This window comes from Gorilla gorilla, chromosome 7 (assembly GCF_029281585.2).
Source record: "Gorilla gorilla gorilla isolate KB3781 chromosome 7, NHGRI_mGorGor1-v2.1_pri, whole genome shotgun sequence".
In the NCBI taxonomy this organism is placed as follows: Eukaryota; Metazoa; Chordata; class Mammalia; order Primates; family Hominidae; genus Gorilla; species Gorilla gorilla.
Window position 1 is genome coordinate 89699043 of NC_073231.2, and position 19629 is coordinate 89718671.

The window sequence follows — 19629 nt, forward strand, 5'->3', positions numbered from 1 at the left end:
TTATCAGTATGGCTTCCAGTCAACAGTAGCCTATTAGTACTTAAGTTTTTGGTGAGTCAAAAATTATATGCAGATTTTCAACAGCACTGGGGTTCGGTGCCCTAACCCTCTAACCCCATTGTTCAAGGGTCAACTATAAATGTGGATTCATGGTAATAAAGGGCTATGTATAACAAAAGACTCAACAATAAAATGGCTTTAAAAACAATTATGTTTATTTTTCTTTCTCAAGTAATAATCAGAAGTTGTTGTTCAGGGGAGTAGTCTGTTCCACGAAGTGATTCTGGGACCCAGGTTCCCTCCATCTCATGGTTAGCCATCCCTGAAGGCCTTGTTGTCCTTTACATAGTTGAGGCTGGGTTGCCATCACTTCTGGTTTCCTGCCAGCAAGAAGGGAAAAGAAAGGATGTGGAAGAAATGGCATGTATCACTTTTACTTACATTACAATGGCAAGAACATGGGCACACATGAATCACTAGGTGATACAAGTAAGGCTTAAATACAAGCGGGGCTGAGAAATGCGTGTCTTAAGGTGGTGTTCACAGGTCCAGCTACAACTCTAGGACTGTACAGATGGATACTTCATTAACATAATAAAATACAGCCAACCAAGACCAAAAACCATTATCATGCTTTATGACAAAATTTTAGAATCGCAGAAGTCAGAAACAAGAAAAAGATAATCACTGATAAAATTTAAAGCTGATCTCCAGGTACAATCCAAAGCAATTAGACGAGTTACCACCAAATTAGATCTATACAAATTTGGAAAGAGGAAAACAAAGGAATTATTTACTACAGAAGCTATGATTATACACCTGGAAAATAAAAGATAATTAACTGAAAAACAACTACAAGCAATAAAAGATGAATAAAATAGAATTCAAAATCAACATATAGAAATCACTAACAACAGTGATGAAAAAGATAGAATACCAAGAGATAAAGTTGATAAAGTTGATGTGCAAGATTTATATGATGATTTAAAGCACCATTAGAGGAAACAAAGGGAATTACACAACTGAAAAAGTAATATCATAATTTTGAGAATAAATTTCAACATCATAAAGACAGCAGTTTAATTTGAAAATGTAATAAAATTCTATTTTTAAAACACCAGCTGTTTGAATAAAACAAGTTAATCTGGAAGTTTATAAAGAAAAAAGAAGAAAAGAAGAATATTCAGAAAAACTTTTAAATAGGAAAACAGATAGCTTAGCAATTTCAGTTATTAAAGGTAGTTTAGAAATTCTAGATGTTAAAACATATAGTCCCTGAATACTGGCACATAAATAAACAGACCAAAGAGATTGAATAGAAAATTCAAAACTATTGCTCAACATAGAGAAGAATTTAGTGTATAATAAGGGTAATATCTTACATCAGTGGGAAAAAGATAGTCAATTCAATAATTAAGTCACATAAAGAAAAAATAAACTTCTTACTACAAGCCAATTCCAGATGAATCAGAGATTTATGTGATATTAAAGATAATACAAAAGTACAAAAAATCCCAGGAGATTTCCTTTATAATCTTGGAAGGGGAAAGCCTTTTCTAATTATGACTAAAAATCCAGAAGCCACGAAGAAAAATGAACTAGAGAAATTCAACCAATTCTTCAGAAAATAACAAAAAAACAAAAATAGAAAAAAAGATGATACTCAGAGTCAAAATACAAATGATATAATTCTGAAACATTTTTTACTTTATATCACAGGAAAAGGTGCAATTTAGATGAAGCCTATAGAAATAAATAATAAGAAGATCAACAATAAAATATTTGAATGTTGAAAAAATAAAAGATACGAATCATGTATAGAGGAACATCATTCAAATATATGAAAATATGTTACTTCACTCATAATAAGAAAAACACAGGTTAAAAATTTGCTAATGTATTATTTTGTATTTATCACATTGGCAAAATGCCAAAGGCTGACAACATGCTCTGTTGGTAAGGCTGAGGAAAAAGGAACAATCTCATATAAGTCTGGTAAGAGCCTAACTAAGCACAATCCCTATACAAGGGCAATTTGACAATGCTGATCAACATTCATAAACTTATACTCTAACCTAGCAATTCCAATACTGGGAAATTATCCTACTGTATAAAATTATGCATATATAATATTATTTGCAGTATTGTTTATAATATCAAAAGATTTGAAACTAGTCAAATATACATGAATCAGGTAATTGTGAAATATACATATATTATGGTACTTCAGTGCAAGGAAATGATATGCGGCTATAAAAAAATTAAGAAATGTCCCTATGTATGTATATATGGAAATAACTCCATATTATGTTAAGCAAGAAAAAAAATCAAGAGGCAAAATATTTATAAAATGTGCTACATTTTTTGTAAAAAGTAGGAGAATAAGAATCTATGTTTATTTTAGGTTTGTATATGCAGAAAAAACTCTGGAAGGACACATAAAAAACTCGTAACAGTAGTTTTCATGCAGAAGGGAGGGGGAGTAAAAGGAGCTGGGAAGATGGGGATGTAGGAAGGAAATCTCTTACTATGTACTCATTTACTCTTTCAGATTTTTGAACCATATGAATATATTACAAATGGAAAACATGCAATCCATTTAAGGTCGAAATTTAATTTTAATTTACTGCTCTTGTTATAAGGAATTTGAGAAGATGTAAGATATTTTAAACCAAATTTAGCCTCTAAGACGTACGTGAACTCAGTCATCAGACATGAAACAAGCAACTGAACATCACATGGCCATTGTTCCCAGAAGCTCATAAAAGTACCATAAAATTGTTTTTATTTTGGCATTAGATTACCTCCTTTTTTAAGCAGGAATCACAGTAGTGTGGGATTTTCTTTCTGAAAGCATAGAGTATTAATACACATAGCTTCAGCGGTGGAAAAATGGGTATTTTTACTGCTCACAAGGTAGGTGAAAATCCTATCTCCCTAATTATCACTCTTTAGCAGAGACTAATTGGGAAGAAAGCCAAGAATAGGAATGCAGAATACAGAGGAAAAAAAGTTCTCTCAGTAGAGAAACAGTGGGGCTTGATAGCTTTTCAATGATTTTATTCATCAAAATAGAATCATCTTGTCACAACATTAATTTTCTACAATTTACTTTCATAAAGCAAGGAACACAGGCTTTCTCCATAAATTATTATTTTCCAACTTTCATCCTATCTCTTGTCCTGCAGTGGCAAGATTGGGTAAAGAAGTGTGGGGTGTGGGAGTGGGGAGGAGATGACAGATGAAAGAGCAAAAGAGAGAGAGTTTCAGCGTGGAGAAGGCCGTTTTACAAAATAAAAACAAAAACAGGCTGGGGCGCGGTGGCTCACGCCTGTAATCCCAGCACTTTGGGAGGCCAAAGCGGGTGGATCACGAGGTCAGGAGATGGAGACCATCCTGGCCAACATGGTGAAACCCCAACTCTACTAAAAATAAAAATAAAAATAAAAAAATAGCTGCGTGTGGTGGTGCACGACTGTAGTTCCAGCTACTCGGAAGGCTGAGGCAGGAGAATCGCTTGAACCCGGCGGGGCAGAGGTTGCAGTCAGCCGAGATCGCGCCACTGCACTCCAGCCTGGCGACAGACAGAGACTCTGTCTCAAAAACAAAACAAAACAAAACAAAAAAACCTTGCTCTCCTCATGTAGCTACAAGTTGTGTGTAATGTGTGTAGAATTTTATTTCAAAATATCTTAAAGCTTTTCTTCAAACAATGAATTAGAAATATGTATGTATCTACTTTTGGTGAGTTAAAGAAAAGTCACCAGAATTTTATTTGAGAGAGAGAATCATAGTAAGTAATTTCTTTCTTTTTTTTTTTTTTTTTTTAGACGGAGTCTCACTGTGTCGCCCAGGCTGGAGTGCTGTGGCGCTATCTCGGCTCACTGCAAGCTCCACCTCCCAGGTTCACGCCATTCTCCTGCCTCAGCCTCCTGAGTAGCTGGGACTACAGGCGCCCGCCACCACGCCTGGCTAATTTTTTGTATTTTTAGTAGAGACGGGTTTTCACCGTGTTAGCCAGGATGGTCTCGATCTCCTGACCTCATGATCCGCCTGCCTCAGCCTCCCAAAGTGCTGGGATTACAGGCATGAGCCACTGCGCCCAGCCCTGAATCATAGTAATTTTTCTAACCCCCCAAAAAATGTCATGAGTCTTAGTACTGAGCTTTCAGGATTTAATGGAAAGCCACTAAAAAATCAGAGTATACAAAAAACACTAGAAAGGCATAGCCTGGGTCCATTTAATACAAGGACAAATAGTCCTTAATACCTTAACTGTCTAGTAGAAATCACTATCTTACAACTTATTTATATTGTGTATAACATCATCCTAAATTTTCAAGAAAGGATTTCATTGTGTTTATATTTATTCCAGAAGCATGTAATATAATAGAGAGAATTCAAAAAACTAGTTAAATTTCAGAGTTTTAAGCTAAAACATTCACAGCACAGAATTCCTAAACTAGATTTCAGACCCATATGTAGAGATAGTCACATCTGACCATCTGACTAGACCTTTGTAGAAATATAGGGCAACTTAAGCCAAGAAACTACTTTGCATAAATTTGATATGTGTCAGAGAAAGGAAACTCATTGGATTGGTTGAAGCCAAGAAGTAACAATTAGGAGGCATTGGAGATTCATTTAAGTAGGGTAGCAACAGTAAACTGAGACCCTAGAATGCTAGCACATCTTACAAGAGGCAATGAAGGTTTTAGGCAAAATGTGTGGAGGGCAGTGTTTAAGAAAAATTAATTAGGCAACATTGTACAAATCAGACAAAAGCAGAGAGATACTAAAAAGTAGGAAATAATCTCTTTTCCTCTGTGGCAATAAGCTAAGAGCACACATATTTGAGTATGCATAATTTATTGAATATGTCTCAAAATTCAGATTCCTGACCAAAGGAACAAATGAATAGAAGAGAATGCTGCCCACAGCTTTATCTATTTCAGGTCTACAGACCAGTTTCTTGTACTCCCCTGGGAATATAGACATAAACTTGAGGATGTGGTTGCTTTAATGTCTCTCTATAAGGTCATCAACTATGTAGTAACAGCTCATACATTTAAGCAAGACATTTGCAACTCATTTTAAATGGTGCAATTGTCCAATAAATTGTTTGAAACTTTTAAAAATCTTCAGTGTTCCATAAAAATAAGTCTTTTCAGAATAATTGAAACCAGCAATGCAAAACAAATGTATTTCCTTGATAAATTTAGTTTTAAGTGAGCTTTAATTTATATGCTAAATTTTTCAATTTAGTTCAAGTTTTGGCAGAGACATGTTTATTTTAATTGTTGGCCTTCAAAATTCTAGCTTAGGAATAAACATCTGCTCCTTTCCAATTTTCTGCATAAAATGAGTAAATTTCTATAAGTTGTAAATGAGGGCTGTAGACACACTATATTGCTTTTGGAAAGATTACAAAATTACAGCAGACACTTTATGTGTATTCTGTATGACAGATTTTATAGCATGGTATGCTATACCCTTTCATCTTAACTAAGGTTCTTAGATCTATTTATATTTAAGCTATGTATTGATAGAAACAACATACTAGATAAGCACCTAAATGTTGTGCCTAAATAGCCTTTTTTGGAACACTTGTTGGGCTCCCTTATAAATTTTGAACTCTTCTCTTTGCTTTATAGAGATTCACAGAACAAATGGATTCTTTCTGCAAGACCAAAATTTCTCAATGAAAAAGCATAAACACAGTCTCAGCCCATCTATATTGCAGGCCTTGTAAACAATTGGAGAAATGTCACTAATAATAGACAATGTGCATTTCTCCAGCTATAGCCTTGGAGGAAATCATCAAAACTTTCAGAAATTAAAATTATAGCTGTTGCAGAATCATGGGGTGGGACAATAAGATTTTTAAAAATAAATTAAAAAATAAAGTAATAGCTGTTGAGACATCATAAGAAGTTACATCCACCTTTTGCAATACTGAATACTGAGAAAATCCAATTCCAATTATTAAAATGTTTTCCTCCTTCAACAATAATAGCAACATTCATGAGGGCACTGCTAAGCATGCTTGTAGCCATTAGAACCAGCCAGTCATAGATACTGGCTAGCAATGACCAATGGCCATTAATATGATTGAAAATAGCAATTAACTAGGACTAAGCTGATATGAAGATATAAAGCCCATATAGTATCCATACCCCTGAAAACTCTGCAAAAAAAAAAAAAAGTTATGGGAAATTTTAGGTAGTTTTTCCTTTATTCTATCTTTTAAAGTAAGTATTACCCAATTGCCACATAAAGGTGTCTAGCTGTGCTAACGTGCATGAATCCATGAAGTGCATGGAATTCCATGAGGTGCGTGATTCCATGAAGTGGCACGTCTGCTTTAGAAAGTATCAGGGTTATCATAATAGATGTCAAAGGACCAAGAAATAGAGACTTTAATGAAGCCAGTCAACTTTCAAGATGCCGACAGCCATTCAGGAGCCTAAATAAAGATCTCTGTCCAACTGTTTCCACTGCTAAAGATCAACTGTATACTGTAAGCCCAGTGACAGTAGAAAATACCAGAGTCCTGAGAAAAACTCCAGAGAATCTCCTCTATGTCAGTGATTCTCAAACTTTCAGGTGAATAAGAATCACCTGGTAAGCTTCCTAAAACACTTTTTGGGCCCATCTAATAAAATTGTAACTCAATAGGTTAGGTGGGGCTCATAAATTTACAGTTCTAATAAGCTCACAGTTGCTCCAACAAGGCTGCTCCAAGGAACACTCTTTGAGAATCACTGCCTGACCACTACTGAATCAGAATCTGCATTTTACAAGATTGCCAGGTGATTTGCATGCACATTGTTAAAGTTTGAGAAGCATTACTCTGGGAAATAAGTAAATGGTTGTTTTGTATTGATTTTTTTTCCTTCTTATTCTGTTATGTTGGAATAGAGAGATGGGAAAAAGGGAAGGCAGCTTCAAAAGAAACCAAAACTAAGTGCTTAAACTACACTCTTTGTTGAGAAGCAAATCTATTTGACCACCTTGCTCATCTTTCTCAATAAATGAATCATTCTCGCCTTTCTTTACCTACCTCTCCATCCTTACTATACCTTACCCAGGGCTCACATTACCTCGGGTTCTGCTTGAACTTCAGGTCTGTATGTTATGGATTTACCGGGCAAACCTAGATTCATATAATTGTTCCCTCTTGAATAAAAATGATTTTGACTCAAACAAAGAATTAAGTTTGGATTATGTATGTTCATAAGAGCTTTTATGTCAAGAAATTAACAAGAAATTCACAGAAAATCCTTTGTCAGATTGATTTGGGATTTAGAAACATGCTCACAAGAGTGAGAAATGTTCACACAGTGGCACTCCAGAGTCACCCTAGATCTTAGTGATAGGGGAAGGAAGGACAGCTTCTTTGCTGACTGTGCTGTATGTAATTTTACGTTACATATAATTACTCGGACTAGACCAAATGTGCCCCCAGTTGAGCCACACAGAAGACTAAGTATATGCTCTCACTACATGTAATGAATCGTCACAGAGAAGATAAAATGTAAGATATGAATATATCAAGCCTTTGGCAATAGGAAGTATCTGAATTCACATGACTAATAATACTTCCTACTTGCTGATTCACACTACTGTAGGTAGTTTTGCTCTAGCAGCGAAAAGCGCATCTGCTACTAAGCTACAGAGACAAAGGAGCTCCAAGTCCAACCACAAACTGCAGAAATGTGATTTAAACTAGCAAATGTCCCCCATTCTACCACAATAACCCATCTACTCTTGCTCTAGTTACTTGAATCTACCATAAAGACCTCAGCCCCCACCCAATTATTTCCATAGTCAATGAGCCTGTTACTAAATCTAAAACCTGACAGATCCATGAGTAGATTTTAGGTTGGTTAAGTACCAGGAACAAACAGGGAGGGCATAGGAAACCATGGCGCTTCATCTCATTTTCTCTGACAAATTTCATGTACTGGAGCAGAGCACGGACAGTGAGCATAGAATCAAGGTTCTAATGCCAGTTTTTCTACCAGGCACCCTGATGCAATTCACTTGGCCTCCTTCATTCCATTCCTTCCAAAATCAGGCTATGTTCTCATTAAGATGCCTCAATATCTAGGAGTTTGTGATTATGTGGGCATATTCATGCCGCTGGAAAGCCAAACAAACAGCTGTTCAGCAGCAAATGGAAAACAACAATCTTGGATGAGATCGGGAGCTGTAGTTTCACCAGCTCCACACAAACCATCCTCATCCTAGGTTAGGCTTTGGTGCCTTGGGCTGCTCAGAAACTGGGACACTGAATAAGGTTTGTTCATGTGAGCATCCTTCCTTACTTATTCAACTAAAAGTCTATCAAGAATACCACCCAGACACTAACATCAGGATTCCCCTCCACTTCAGGATCAGGAATTAAAATATGACCCAGAGAGTAAAAGCTGCCTCCAAAAAGTCTGCAACTGCATGAAATGCAAAGCACTCACCCACCCTCATTCCCACCCCATCCTGCACATTTTTCTTAAAGGCAAATCAGATGTTCTCTTTTTTAAGAGACAGGGGCAATTCTGTGTATAAATATCAAGAGAGTACCTGCATGGGGCCAAGGAGGTTTTATCTTAGAAGAACCACCTATATCGACTATGTCTAGTTGATGTATTTAAAGGAAGATTAAGAGCAGAAAACCAAGGAAAGGTTTTCGTATTTTTATTAATAAAAGCCAAATAAACCTTCCAGAACTGGATGTCTGTCCTTTCTTTTTCCAGCATCCATGTTCCCTTCTTCTGGTAACAGCCACAGTTTTTATTTGGGAAGCACCTCTGCCTCTCCCACTCAGTAAACCTAAGTTGTCAGTCCCAGGGTCCCTTTATCTCTCAGAATTGTATGTTTCTGCCTGAATCAGTTTGCACAGATAATTAGAACTGACAATTAAAAGGTGAAAAAAAAATTTTTTAAAAAAAAAGGAAGGAAAAAAGCATAAAATACCTTTTTAAAGTTTTGCTTCAAGGATAGACCTGTAAAATTAATGTAGTTGAAAGCTGCCAAAGACTTGCAGGAGCCTCTTCTCAGAAAGAAAGACTCAGGCATGAAGTGCAAACACCATACTTTATAGTGGGTAAGAAAAAGAAAATCGCCAGAGTATTGGGAGTACTTCATCAGAGTACTTCATCAAAGTATTGGGAAGAAATCAGAGGTGGAGAAAAAGACACAACTTGAGCAACTAAACAATATGTTTTTCTTACTATCAGAATTCTGATTTTTTTTAATATGTAAAGGCTAAAAAATTACATCTTCACCGTCTTCTTTGCATCAAGGTATATTTATGTGACTATGTTGGGCCAATGATTTATAAAAACAAGTGTTACCTGGGCTTCTAAAAGGGCTCTGTAAAGAGGTCTGATTTAATAAATTGAAGATGTCTAATTAGATCTTGACTTGTTCTGAGAATTTTTATAATGAGGAAAAAAAACGTTATTAACTCAGAACCCCATTTCAGTAAATGATGAATGCAAGAACTGTCATGAGAAATGAAGAACTGCTTGCAAATATACAAATAAAACACATAATAAGTAACTCTCCCAGTGATATTAAATTATTTAATCACTCATACCCTACAGGTTATATCACAGTAATTACAATGACGGAAGTCAGTGGGTCCTAACCAATGAGAAGACTGATTTTTCCACATTTAGGACCATTTAGAGGACTATAGGACATTCAAGGTTTAGCAAGAATCTGAGCTTTCACAGCATCTTTTGTGTTCATAAATCTCTGTTTAACCTTGGTGCTAAAAGCCAAACCCAAGGTTGTACTGTAACATATTATAATCTAGGTTTTCAGGAATTTCTGATGAAAACAAAGATTTATATTAACATTACAAGTGAATATATGTTTCCACTTCTTTCTTTCATCTTTAGTTGATATGCTGCTTGCTAAAGAAGCCAGATTTTTGGAGGAAAATGTATTGCTTCATAACAGGTTCTATTCAACCAAGCAGACAAAGACCCATGCTAATAACCCCGCTTTCTAACTTCCTAATTCTATACATTAGAATTTTCATGAAAACTTTCATTTCAGCCAGCATAACACCTTGCAAGAAGTGGGCAGTCAATAAATATTTGTTAAGATGATTTGAAGATATAAACACATTAGCTGAACATTATAGAAAGTTAGCCTAAGGGCTCTTCACTAAACGAAAATTACAGTGAAGCTTCCTCTTTTTAACCCTGCTACATATTTTTAACATGTTGTTTATTTCCAAGTGAAAGGACATAGCCTTGCTAGCTAAAAACACACCCTTCCCCACATCACTAGCATCCTGTAAATGGTCATAAATCACAATTGGTCCTTGTCATGAGAGAAACTGTGTGTGTCAGCTCGAGCTTGTCTGCCTTATAACAGCTGCAAGGGTAAAATCAAACATATCTAAGTGTTTAGGGGAGAAATACTGCCACAGAGAAGCAAAGAAATATTGGGGGAGAAAAATTATAAGCATATTATACCTTTCTATGACAGTAGACTCCAGATCAGAAGTCAGGATGAGATTGGTCGACCCAAAGCACTGTAGTGACAGTACCGACATACACATTATTTGGGGCTGCATCACCTTTCTGTGCTGGAAGGACTAGTAACCATTTAAAAGACTTAAAACTGTAATTATTTGGGCAAACTATTGCAGACTGGAGAAGAATGCGATTCAGGTTGACTTTTAAGTGCCACTGTACTCCAGCCTGGGCAACAAAGAGTGAAACTCCATCAAAAAAAAAAAAAAAAGAAAGAAAGAGAAGGAAGGAAGGAAGGAAGAAAAGAAAAGAAAAATGTGCAAGTCTTGTATTTCTCCAGCAGTACTTTACAGCAATGTTTAGAGTCCACATAAATTACAGAAGGGACAGAGTTAGGTACTGTTAGTGAATACTCACCTTCTGAAAACCGGGGAAGACTCCAGGAGTGTTGTATCATTTCCTTGGGATTAAAGACATTGCTTAGGTCTGCAACTAAATGATGCACAAAAGGAAGGCCCTCCAAAACTAACTCCTCTGCTTTCCTGACCCAGCTTCCCTTCCTAGCAAAAAGAAAGAGGCCCTCAAACTTAAAGAAATTCCCTAAAGTTAGAAAAATATTATATATGTTCTTTCAAGACAGCTGGGAGTTGGTGGATAGATGGCATAGGGAAGAAACTGACTTGAAATTGATAACGGGATCATAATAAAGGATTAGAAATGTTCACTTCTATCTATTACTAGAGTTTCTACAAAATCCCAAGACTATCATTATAGCTTTACTAATTGAAATGGTAGCCCACACACAACTAGACTACAGACACCTATAACAGATGTTTTCTTTGAGAAAGAAATTAAAACTACCAAAGGTTTGCCAGCTGAAGGATTTCAAATGCAGTTATAGATCATTGGTCTCCAATGATTCAATTTGCAAAGAAAAGTCTCCCACACAACCCACACATTAGGTAAAGTGATATATACACCTTCTATTTCAGAACACCTTAAATTTTGGATGAATGGCCTTGAATTCTGGCTTAAATTGCTTCAGAGCCAGTAATTTTCCAGAAAAAGAAAACTTCACAGATTTGGATCCTGTTATTTAGTACACTAAATCCACAGCACAAAGTCAATGTATCTGGATAATTGAATATACCTGTAACTAGTGATAGGAATTAAAATGGATTAAACTAGGAGCCCTGACTTCACTATTATTTGTGTTTTGCGAAATAATTTTCATATTGATAAGTGTAGCATATATAAGACTGCAACTTTCCTATCTCCCATGCTTACACACACACACCTATGCACACTCTGAGAGGCAGTGTAGAATAATGAAAGGACCCCTGGGCTGAAGTCAGAAACAGCTCTGGTCCCAGCTGTCACTAACTTGCTGAAGAATTTGGGCATGTTGCACAACTGCTCAGGTTTCCATTTACACATTAACTTATTTAACAAACATTACTTGACACAGACCTACAAGAACACAAGTTTGCTCATCTGTAAAAGGAAGGAAAATAAGACCAGGTTTACAGAATTGCTGTTAGGATTATATAATGGGTATACTTTACACCCAAGACACATCAGGTCCATCCCTCTTTCTCCCCTAGTATCAGGTACTGTGTAAGGTCTGACACTTTGTCCCAGTGAGCACTGTGGAAGTACTTATCACCTTTGTCATCACCGGGTAAAGTTTTTTTCCCTCCTAGTTAGTAAAGCCAGGATCTTCTTTCTAGTACACAGATATATCCTCTGAACCAGCATATGCCTTGGCACATACTAAACACTCAATAGACCAAGTGCTGTGGCTCATGCCTGTAATCCCAGCAATTTGGGAGACCAAGGCAGGCAGATCACTTGACGTCAGGAGTTCGAGACCAGCCTGGCCAACATGGTGAAACCCTGTCTCTACTAAAAATGCAAAAATTAGCTGGACATGATGGCACATGCCTGTAATCCCAGCTACTTGGGAGGCTGAGGGAGGAGAATGCTTGAACCAGTGAGGCGGAGGTTGCAGTGAGCCAAGATAGCACCACTGCACTCCAGCCTGGGTGACAGAGTAAGACTTTGTCTTGAAAAAACAAACCAAACAAACAAAACACTTAAGAAATATTTTTGAATGTATACATTATCTTTTAATCCATTATCTTTTAATCCTTAAAAGAAATTTATGGATCAAGTATTACTTTTGTCATTTTACAGTTAAGGGGGGCAGAACAATTAGATAAATGCTGACTATAAATTGAGGTGACTTTTCCCTTCCAACTCCGCAATTCTAAGCTTCTTATATTTCCCAATATTTGATTATTATGTTATTCTTCTTAAATAATTGCCACTTATATTTATTGGCTAATGGTTGAAAAATAACAAGAGCTCAAACTATAAAATCAACTTTCAACCCCCCTATCTTTAAGGAAGATAAAATAGTTGAACTTAAAAAATAGAATGGTTTATGAGAAAACTTTATTCTCACACATACACAGAAACTATCTACATTAAGTTGTTCCTCAGTAATATGGTTTGGCTCTGTGTCCCTACCCAAATCTCATGTTGAATTGTAATCCCCAATGTTGGGACAGGGACCTGGTGGGAAGTGATTGGGTCATGGAAGTGGATTTCCCCCTTGTTGTTCTTGTGATAGTGAGTGAGTTCTCATGAGATCTGGTTATTTAAAAGATTTAAAAGTGTGTAGGCCGAGCATGGTGGCTCACGCTTGCAATCCCAGCACTTTGGGAGCCCACTGCAGGCAGATCACTTAAGGCCAGGAGTTTGAGATCAGCCTAGCCAACAGGGCAAAACCCCGTATTTACTAAAAATATAAACATTAGCCTGGCGTGGTGGTGCATGCCTCTAATCCCACCTACTCGGGAGGCTGAGGCATCCGAATCACTTGAACCTGAGAGGCAGAGGGTGCAGCGAGCCAAAATCGCACCACTGCACTCCAGCCTGGGTGACAGAGTGAGACTCTGCCTCAAAAAAATAAATAAATAAAAGTGTGTAGCACTTCTCCTTTTACTCTCTTCCTCCTGCTCTGCCAATGTGAAGAAGGTGCTTGCTTCCTCTTCATCCTTCTGCCATGCTTGTAAGTTTCCTGAGGGCTCCCCAACCATGCTTCCTGTACAGCCTGCAGAACTGTGAGTCAATTAAACCTCTTTGCTTCATAAATTACTCAGTTTCAAGTAATTCTTTATAGCAGTGCAAGAACAGACTAATACATTAAGAAGTTCTCCCAAGTAATTTCCCCAACTTAAATTTCCATACACTTTTCCCCCAATAAAAAGCTATTTAATAAACAAATAACCAAGAGTGGTGTTAGAAATATGAGGCAATCATTTCTCTAAAACATTTCTTCAACAAAATTTGGGCTATTTTGCTTTAAGAACAGCAAGAGAATCATGCCAAGTAACTTTCAGAAGAGAATTGTAGCCCCCTAGCCTGGGAATGAAAAAGACCTGGGTTAGATGCCGCAAATGTCCCTATGCCCCATTGGCTCTAGGTCATTATTTTCACATGTTCCCAGTCATAAAAGCCTACATAGCCTTCTACACAAAACACAAGCTTTACTAGATCACAAGTACATGTTACAGAATGATTGCCTCCTCATTGGCCTTCCTTATAAGACATATTTCCAAACTTCCATCTCCTCTCACTCTGCCCTCTCCAAAAGCAGCCTCTCCTTTACCACTTATGCGTCTTCTTCACTAAAGAAAAATTGATATATACTTGGGCACTCAGCAGCTATTACATTTCCTGACATCCAAAGACTCTCAAAAATTCATTTTAATTTAGTAATTTAACAATTCTCTAGACATAGAGAAGGGCTGAGATCAAAGTCATAAAGCATTTAGTGACAAAACCAGAAGGTGAACCCGTGTCGAATACCACATCAGATGATGTTTCTAGCATAGAGAGACTTTAAGAGAGAGAGCAAGATGATTCATAAATAAGGTATCACTATGGTACACGGAATATCTGTGTCACTACATCTCACCTTCCCACCACCTCAAAAGACAGAGTGGGCTGGGCACAATGGTTTACACCTGTAATCCCAGTACTTTAGGAGGCTGAGGTGGGTGGGTCCCTTGAGCTCAGGAGTTCGAGACCAGCCTGGGCAACATGGTAAAACCTCATTTCTACAAAAATGTTTTAAAGAAAATTAGCAAGGCATGGTGGCACACTCCTATAATCCCACCTACTCGAGAGTCTAAGGTGGGAGGATGGCTTGAGCTGGCAAGGAGGAGGTTACAATAAGCCAAGACCTCGCCACTGCCCTCCAGCCTGGGCAACAGAGTGACAGCCTGTCTCCAATAATAACAGTAATAAAAAGACAGTGATGTTGTATGCACTCTGAAACTATGGCAATTTATGACAGGACAGTCATAAATCCTGAAGACACATATCAGCCATTGATTATGTCATAAATACCTGAAAGTATCAAATTTTCCAAGGCAGTCAAAAAGAGCTTCATTCTTCCACAAGAGGAACCAGAACCTAGTGTATTCAAGAGAGGATTTCTACAGGAAAGCAGTCCCTGCCCAAGCAGCACCTACAATAAACATGTTTATCAGCAAACAGTTCAGAAAAACATATTGTGAGTCTTAGAAACAGCATATGCCTCATTTCATAGAGGTTGCTATGTTGCTAGGCATTCTTTTTTTTTTTTTACTGCATTTTACAGAAATAACTGTAAAACGAGGGTCTATAACCAGCATATAACACAATAAACAACAGCATCAACTTCTGTCCCCTTGTTGTAAACAGTTTCCCTATGCTTTAATTGGAAATGTAAATGTTAATGCCTTGTGTACTTTCTCAAAATAGTTTTGGACACATTCTATTCCAAGAAAGATCTCCGTATTTGTCACCTCTATCAAAGGTCCAAAGATTATAGAATTTTCGTATCATAAATCAAGGACTGCTCCCCTCAGCCCATAGAAAAGGATGAGCTACTTCCTATTTTTCAAGAGCTTTGGAATCCCTTTGCAGTAAGAGAGGAACTATGACAACAAAGTCCCTAAATGCAGCAAGACAGCACAGAGAGGGAGGTGTGGCATGCAGCGGCAGCAAGGGTGGTCACTATAGGCTTTGACCTGGAGATTAGCTAAGGCCTTTCTGAAGGTCAGCACCCAAAATAAACACAAGAAACAATAATAAGCTTTGCATAACTTCCCTGATGTTAAATATGTAACAGATCTTGGGTAATCGTCCAACCCAGGTTGTATCTTCAGAGACTCTTAACATACTCATAAAAAAACTGAGGTTTGTGGTTTTAAGATGAGCATTGTTAAAATGCTATTTCCTATTCAGGTTCCAACCCCTCACAAAGATTTCACTACCTAGGGCTCTTTTTGGTCCTGAGCAAGCTTACACACCTCCCCACGCTGAGACATCCACTTCTCACCAACAGGTCAGGCCCAATATAATCACATTTAATTTACTTTGTGAAGTATGTGAACTACTACTATTCAAGCATAGTGGCTGTCCTATTTGTAGAACTTGTATCCATATCAAGGCAGCTGATTCTGCTTCCTTTTCTATTCTTCTTCCTTTCTGTCAAAATGCAAGTTTAAAGTTATTGCCACTTTTTCAGTCTATTCTTTTATAAATTCTTCTCTCAAAAGAGATAGGTGGGAGTCATATAGACCTGCAATTACATCATCTTATATTTTCTCAACTAAACTGTTTATATGTACATTTATATAAGTGTTTTAACTGTTTAACCTAGAATATAAAGTTCTTAAGGAAAATGTCTACTTCCTTTACACTATAGCAAGATACATGCTCAATACAATTTCCAAATCACCTTAAATACCAGTTAAGACCACAGTGAAAGTTGAAAGTTCTACAAATTATCAAATATATGAAAGCAAAATCATGCTTTTTCAATGAAAATCATCAGTACATTTTACCAAGTTGACTTTAGAAATTCTTCTATGATTCATTACGAAGAATTTAGATATGTTCATGGGGTAATTTCTAAAATGAGTTTCAACTACTTAGTGTTGCTATTCTCCAATATATTCATATTCACATGGTCAAGCATGGGTGGCTCACACCTGTAATCCCAACAATTTGGGATGCCTAGGCAGGGGGATTGCTTGAGCCCAGAAGTTTGAGACCAGCCTGGGCAACATAGCAAGACCTCATCTCTTCAAAAAATAAATAAATTAGCTGAGTGTGGTAGTGTGCCCCTGTAGTCCCAGCTATTCAGGAGACTGAGGCAGGAGGATTCCTTGAGCCCAGGAGGTCGAGACTGCAGTGAGCTGTGATTACACCCCAGCCGGGGCAACAGAGCAAGACCCTGTCTCTGAAACAAAAACAAAAACAAATAAAAAGTATAGGAATAACCAATCTGAAGAACTAGATTCATCTCTGTAGAGAACCAATCTGAAGAACTAGATTCATCTCTGTAGAGAAGGGATTTTTTTACATACTTTTTCAAAGAATTAGCCACAGCAGCACATTAAGCATCATGAAGATTAAAAAGAAGTAATTGCATAAGAAAAAAACACTTTAACTTATTAAAATTAACGGTTATTTTTATAACCAAATATATTTATAGAGTAAAAAGAAACAGATTTTTTTTTTTTTTTTTTTTTGAGACAGAGTCTCGCTCTGTCACCCAGGCTGGAGTGCAGTGGCGCAATCTCGGCTCACTGCAAGCTCCGCCTCCCGGGTTCACGCCATTCTCCCGCCTCAGTCTCCCGAGTAGCTGGGACTACAGTTGCCCGCCACTGCGCCCAGCTAATTTTTTGTATTTTTAGTAAAGACGGAGTTTCACCGTGGTCTCGATCTCCTGACCTCGAGATCCACCCGCCTCAGCCTCCCAAAGTGCTGGGATTACAGGCGTGAGCCACCGCGCCCGGCCTCAGATCTACTTTTATGTTAATTTCCATCACTTGCTTCCTACCCATTCACTGATGAGATAAATACAGTTGATTCTATTTTTCACCTTTTAATTTATTCTGCATAGACAGATAAAATTCCCCATTGTCATTTGCTACTTTACCTCCTCTTTGGGCATTTATTCACTAAATAAACATCTACTACCTACTGCTGTCAAAAAGGGTGCAGAGGGCTCCAGCTTACTCTCTTTGGTTGGTTTCCCTTCTTACCCTAATCTCTGCTAGAGTGACCCAGGACTCCAACCTCAGTCTCATTCTCAAGCCATCTATGCCTCATTTGATAATCTCAGGCAGTCTCTTTGTTCACTCAGCATCTATTATGTGCTGATGGCTCCCATATTTACACATATTTCAGACCTCTTTCCTAAACTCCAGATTCATATATCTGGAGACTGTCTTCTCACCATCTACCCTTGGAAGTCTTATAGAATCTCAACTTTATAACAGGCCCAACACAAACTCTTGATCTTCTCTACCAAACCTGCTCATCATAGCCTTCCTTATTTCAGTTGATGGCAACTTCATCCTTCCAATTAGAGAAACTATAAGCCTTGAAATCATCCTTGAAACCTCTTTCTGTCATATCCCACAACCAAGCTGTCCACAAACCTTACTTGCCCTATCTTCCAAGTATAGTGCATCCACAGTCTGATGAGTTTACATCACGTTCATTGCTACCACCCTGATCCACACCAGAAAAATCACTCTCTCGGATCACCTCCCACCCTTGGCTCCCTTCAGTATGTATTCAACATCTTGGCCCAAGGCGTCTGCACACACTCTCCTGCTGTTACTTGATCAGTCTTGGAATTTTCCTGCCTTAAGGACTTTAGAGTAAATGTTCCCTCTGCCTCCAATGCAGTTGTGTAGTTGCCCACATGACTAACTCCTTGAAGTCCTCAAAGTCTTTACTCAAATAGCATCTTCCTAATGAAGCGTACTCTGACACCCCATGACTAACTCCTTAAACTCCTCCAAGCCTGTATTAGTCCATTCTCATGCTGCTATGAAGAAATACCCAAGACAGGGTAATTTATAGAGGAAAGAGGTTTAAATGACTCACAGTTCAGCATGGCTAGGGAGGCTTCAGGAAACTTACAATTATGGTGGAAGGGGAAGCAAACACATCATTATTCACATGGCAGCAGGAAGGAGAAGTGTGGAGTAAAAGGAGGAAAAGCCCCTTAGAAAACTATCAGATCTCAAGAACTCACTCATTATCAAGAGAAAAGCATGGAGGTAACACCCCCACAATTCAATTACCTCCCACAGGGTCCCTCCCACGACACGTGGGGATTATGGGAACTACAATTCAAGATAAGATTTGGACGGGGACACACCCAAACCACATCAAAGCCTTTACTCAAATATCACCATCCTAATGGGGCCTATTCTAATAACCTATTTAAAGTCACAAACAATCCCTAACCCTGGCACTTGTGATTCTTCTTGACCTGTTCTAGTTTATTTCCATTCATCACCCTCTATATAGGATGTCTTTCCTCCATTAAAGAAGTGAAATTTTTATTGGTTTTTATCAATTTATATATCCCAAATGTTCAGAAAATAGTTAGCCATAATAGGTACTTAATGAATATTCATTGAATAGGTTGGTAAGTTAAAGTATGTAGCCCCCATCTTAAAGAACCTCCAAGAAAATTAGGAAAGAGATAAATAAAGAAATAAAGCAATGATTACATTTCAGAAGAGCTACAACAGAGGCCAGCATGGGAAAAGCGGGCAAGAAGAAAAGGTATGCAGTCTCTCTGACATTTTTCCAAACAAGGCAGCTTTACACTTGTTTAGAAAAGCCACTTCCTCATAGATAAATTCTTATTGAACTGTATTATAAATACTATAGAAATTAAAGAATAATAATGTACTAAATTATAATTGTTTACCCACAGATGTTTCTCTTTTCTCATTTACCTGGTATTATCTGAACAGGAAGCATGAACATCTAGCACATAGGTTGTGAGAAAGCTGTAGTTTCACTTACCTAGTGTAGTACTCAGAATAACACCCCACCAAACATGTTCACATCCAAAGCCCTAGAATCTATGAATGTGTTATGTTACATGGCAAGTGGTAAGAAAGGTGCATATGGAATTTAGATTGTTAATCATGTGACCTTAAAATAAGGAAATTATCCTGGATTATCTGGGTGGGCCCCATGAAATTACAAGGATTCTTGAAGTGGAAGATGGAGGCGGAAGAGAGAGTTAGACAGAGATTTG

General features: G+C 37.6%; 1 protein-coding gene across 1 annotated transcript in view; it reads right to left on the reverse strand.

Moving 5' to 3' along the window:
• Positions 1-285: 285 nt before the first annotated feature.
• The window catches only part of LOC129524285 (pro-neuregulin-2, membrane-bound isoform-like), a 68050-nt gene continuing 48706 nt past the window's right edge, over positions 286-19629 (reverse strand). The window contains exon 2 of the mRNA XM_055349447.1: positions 286-380. Coding sequence (XP_055205422.1) covers positions 367-380 — 14 coding nt within the window. The 3' untranslated portion in view covers positions 286-366. The remainder of the gene's footprint in view (positions 381-19629) is intronic.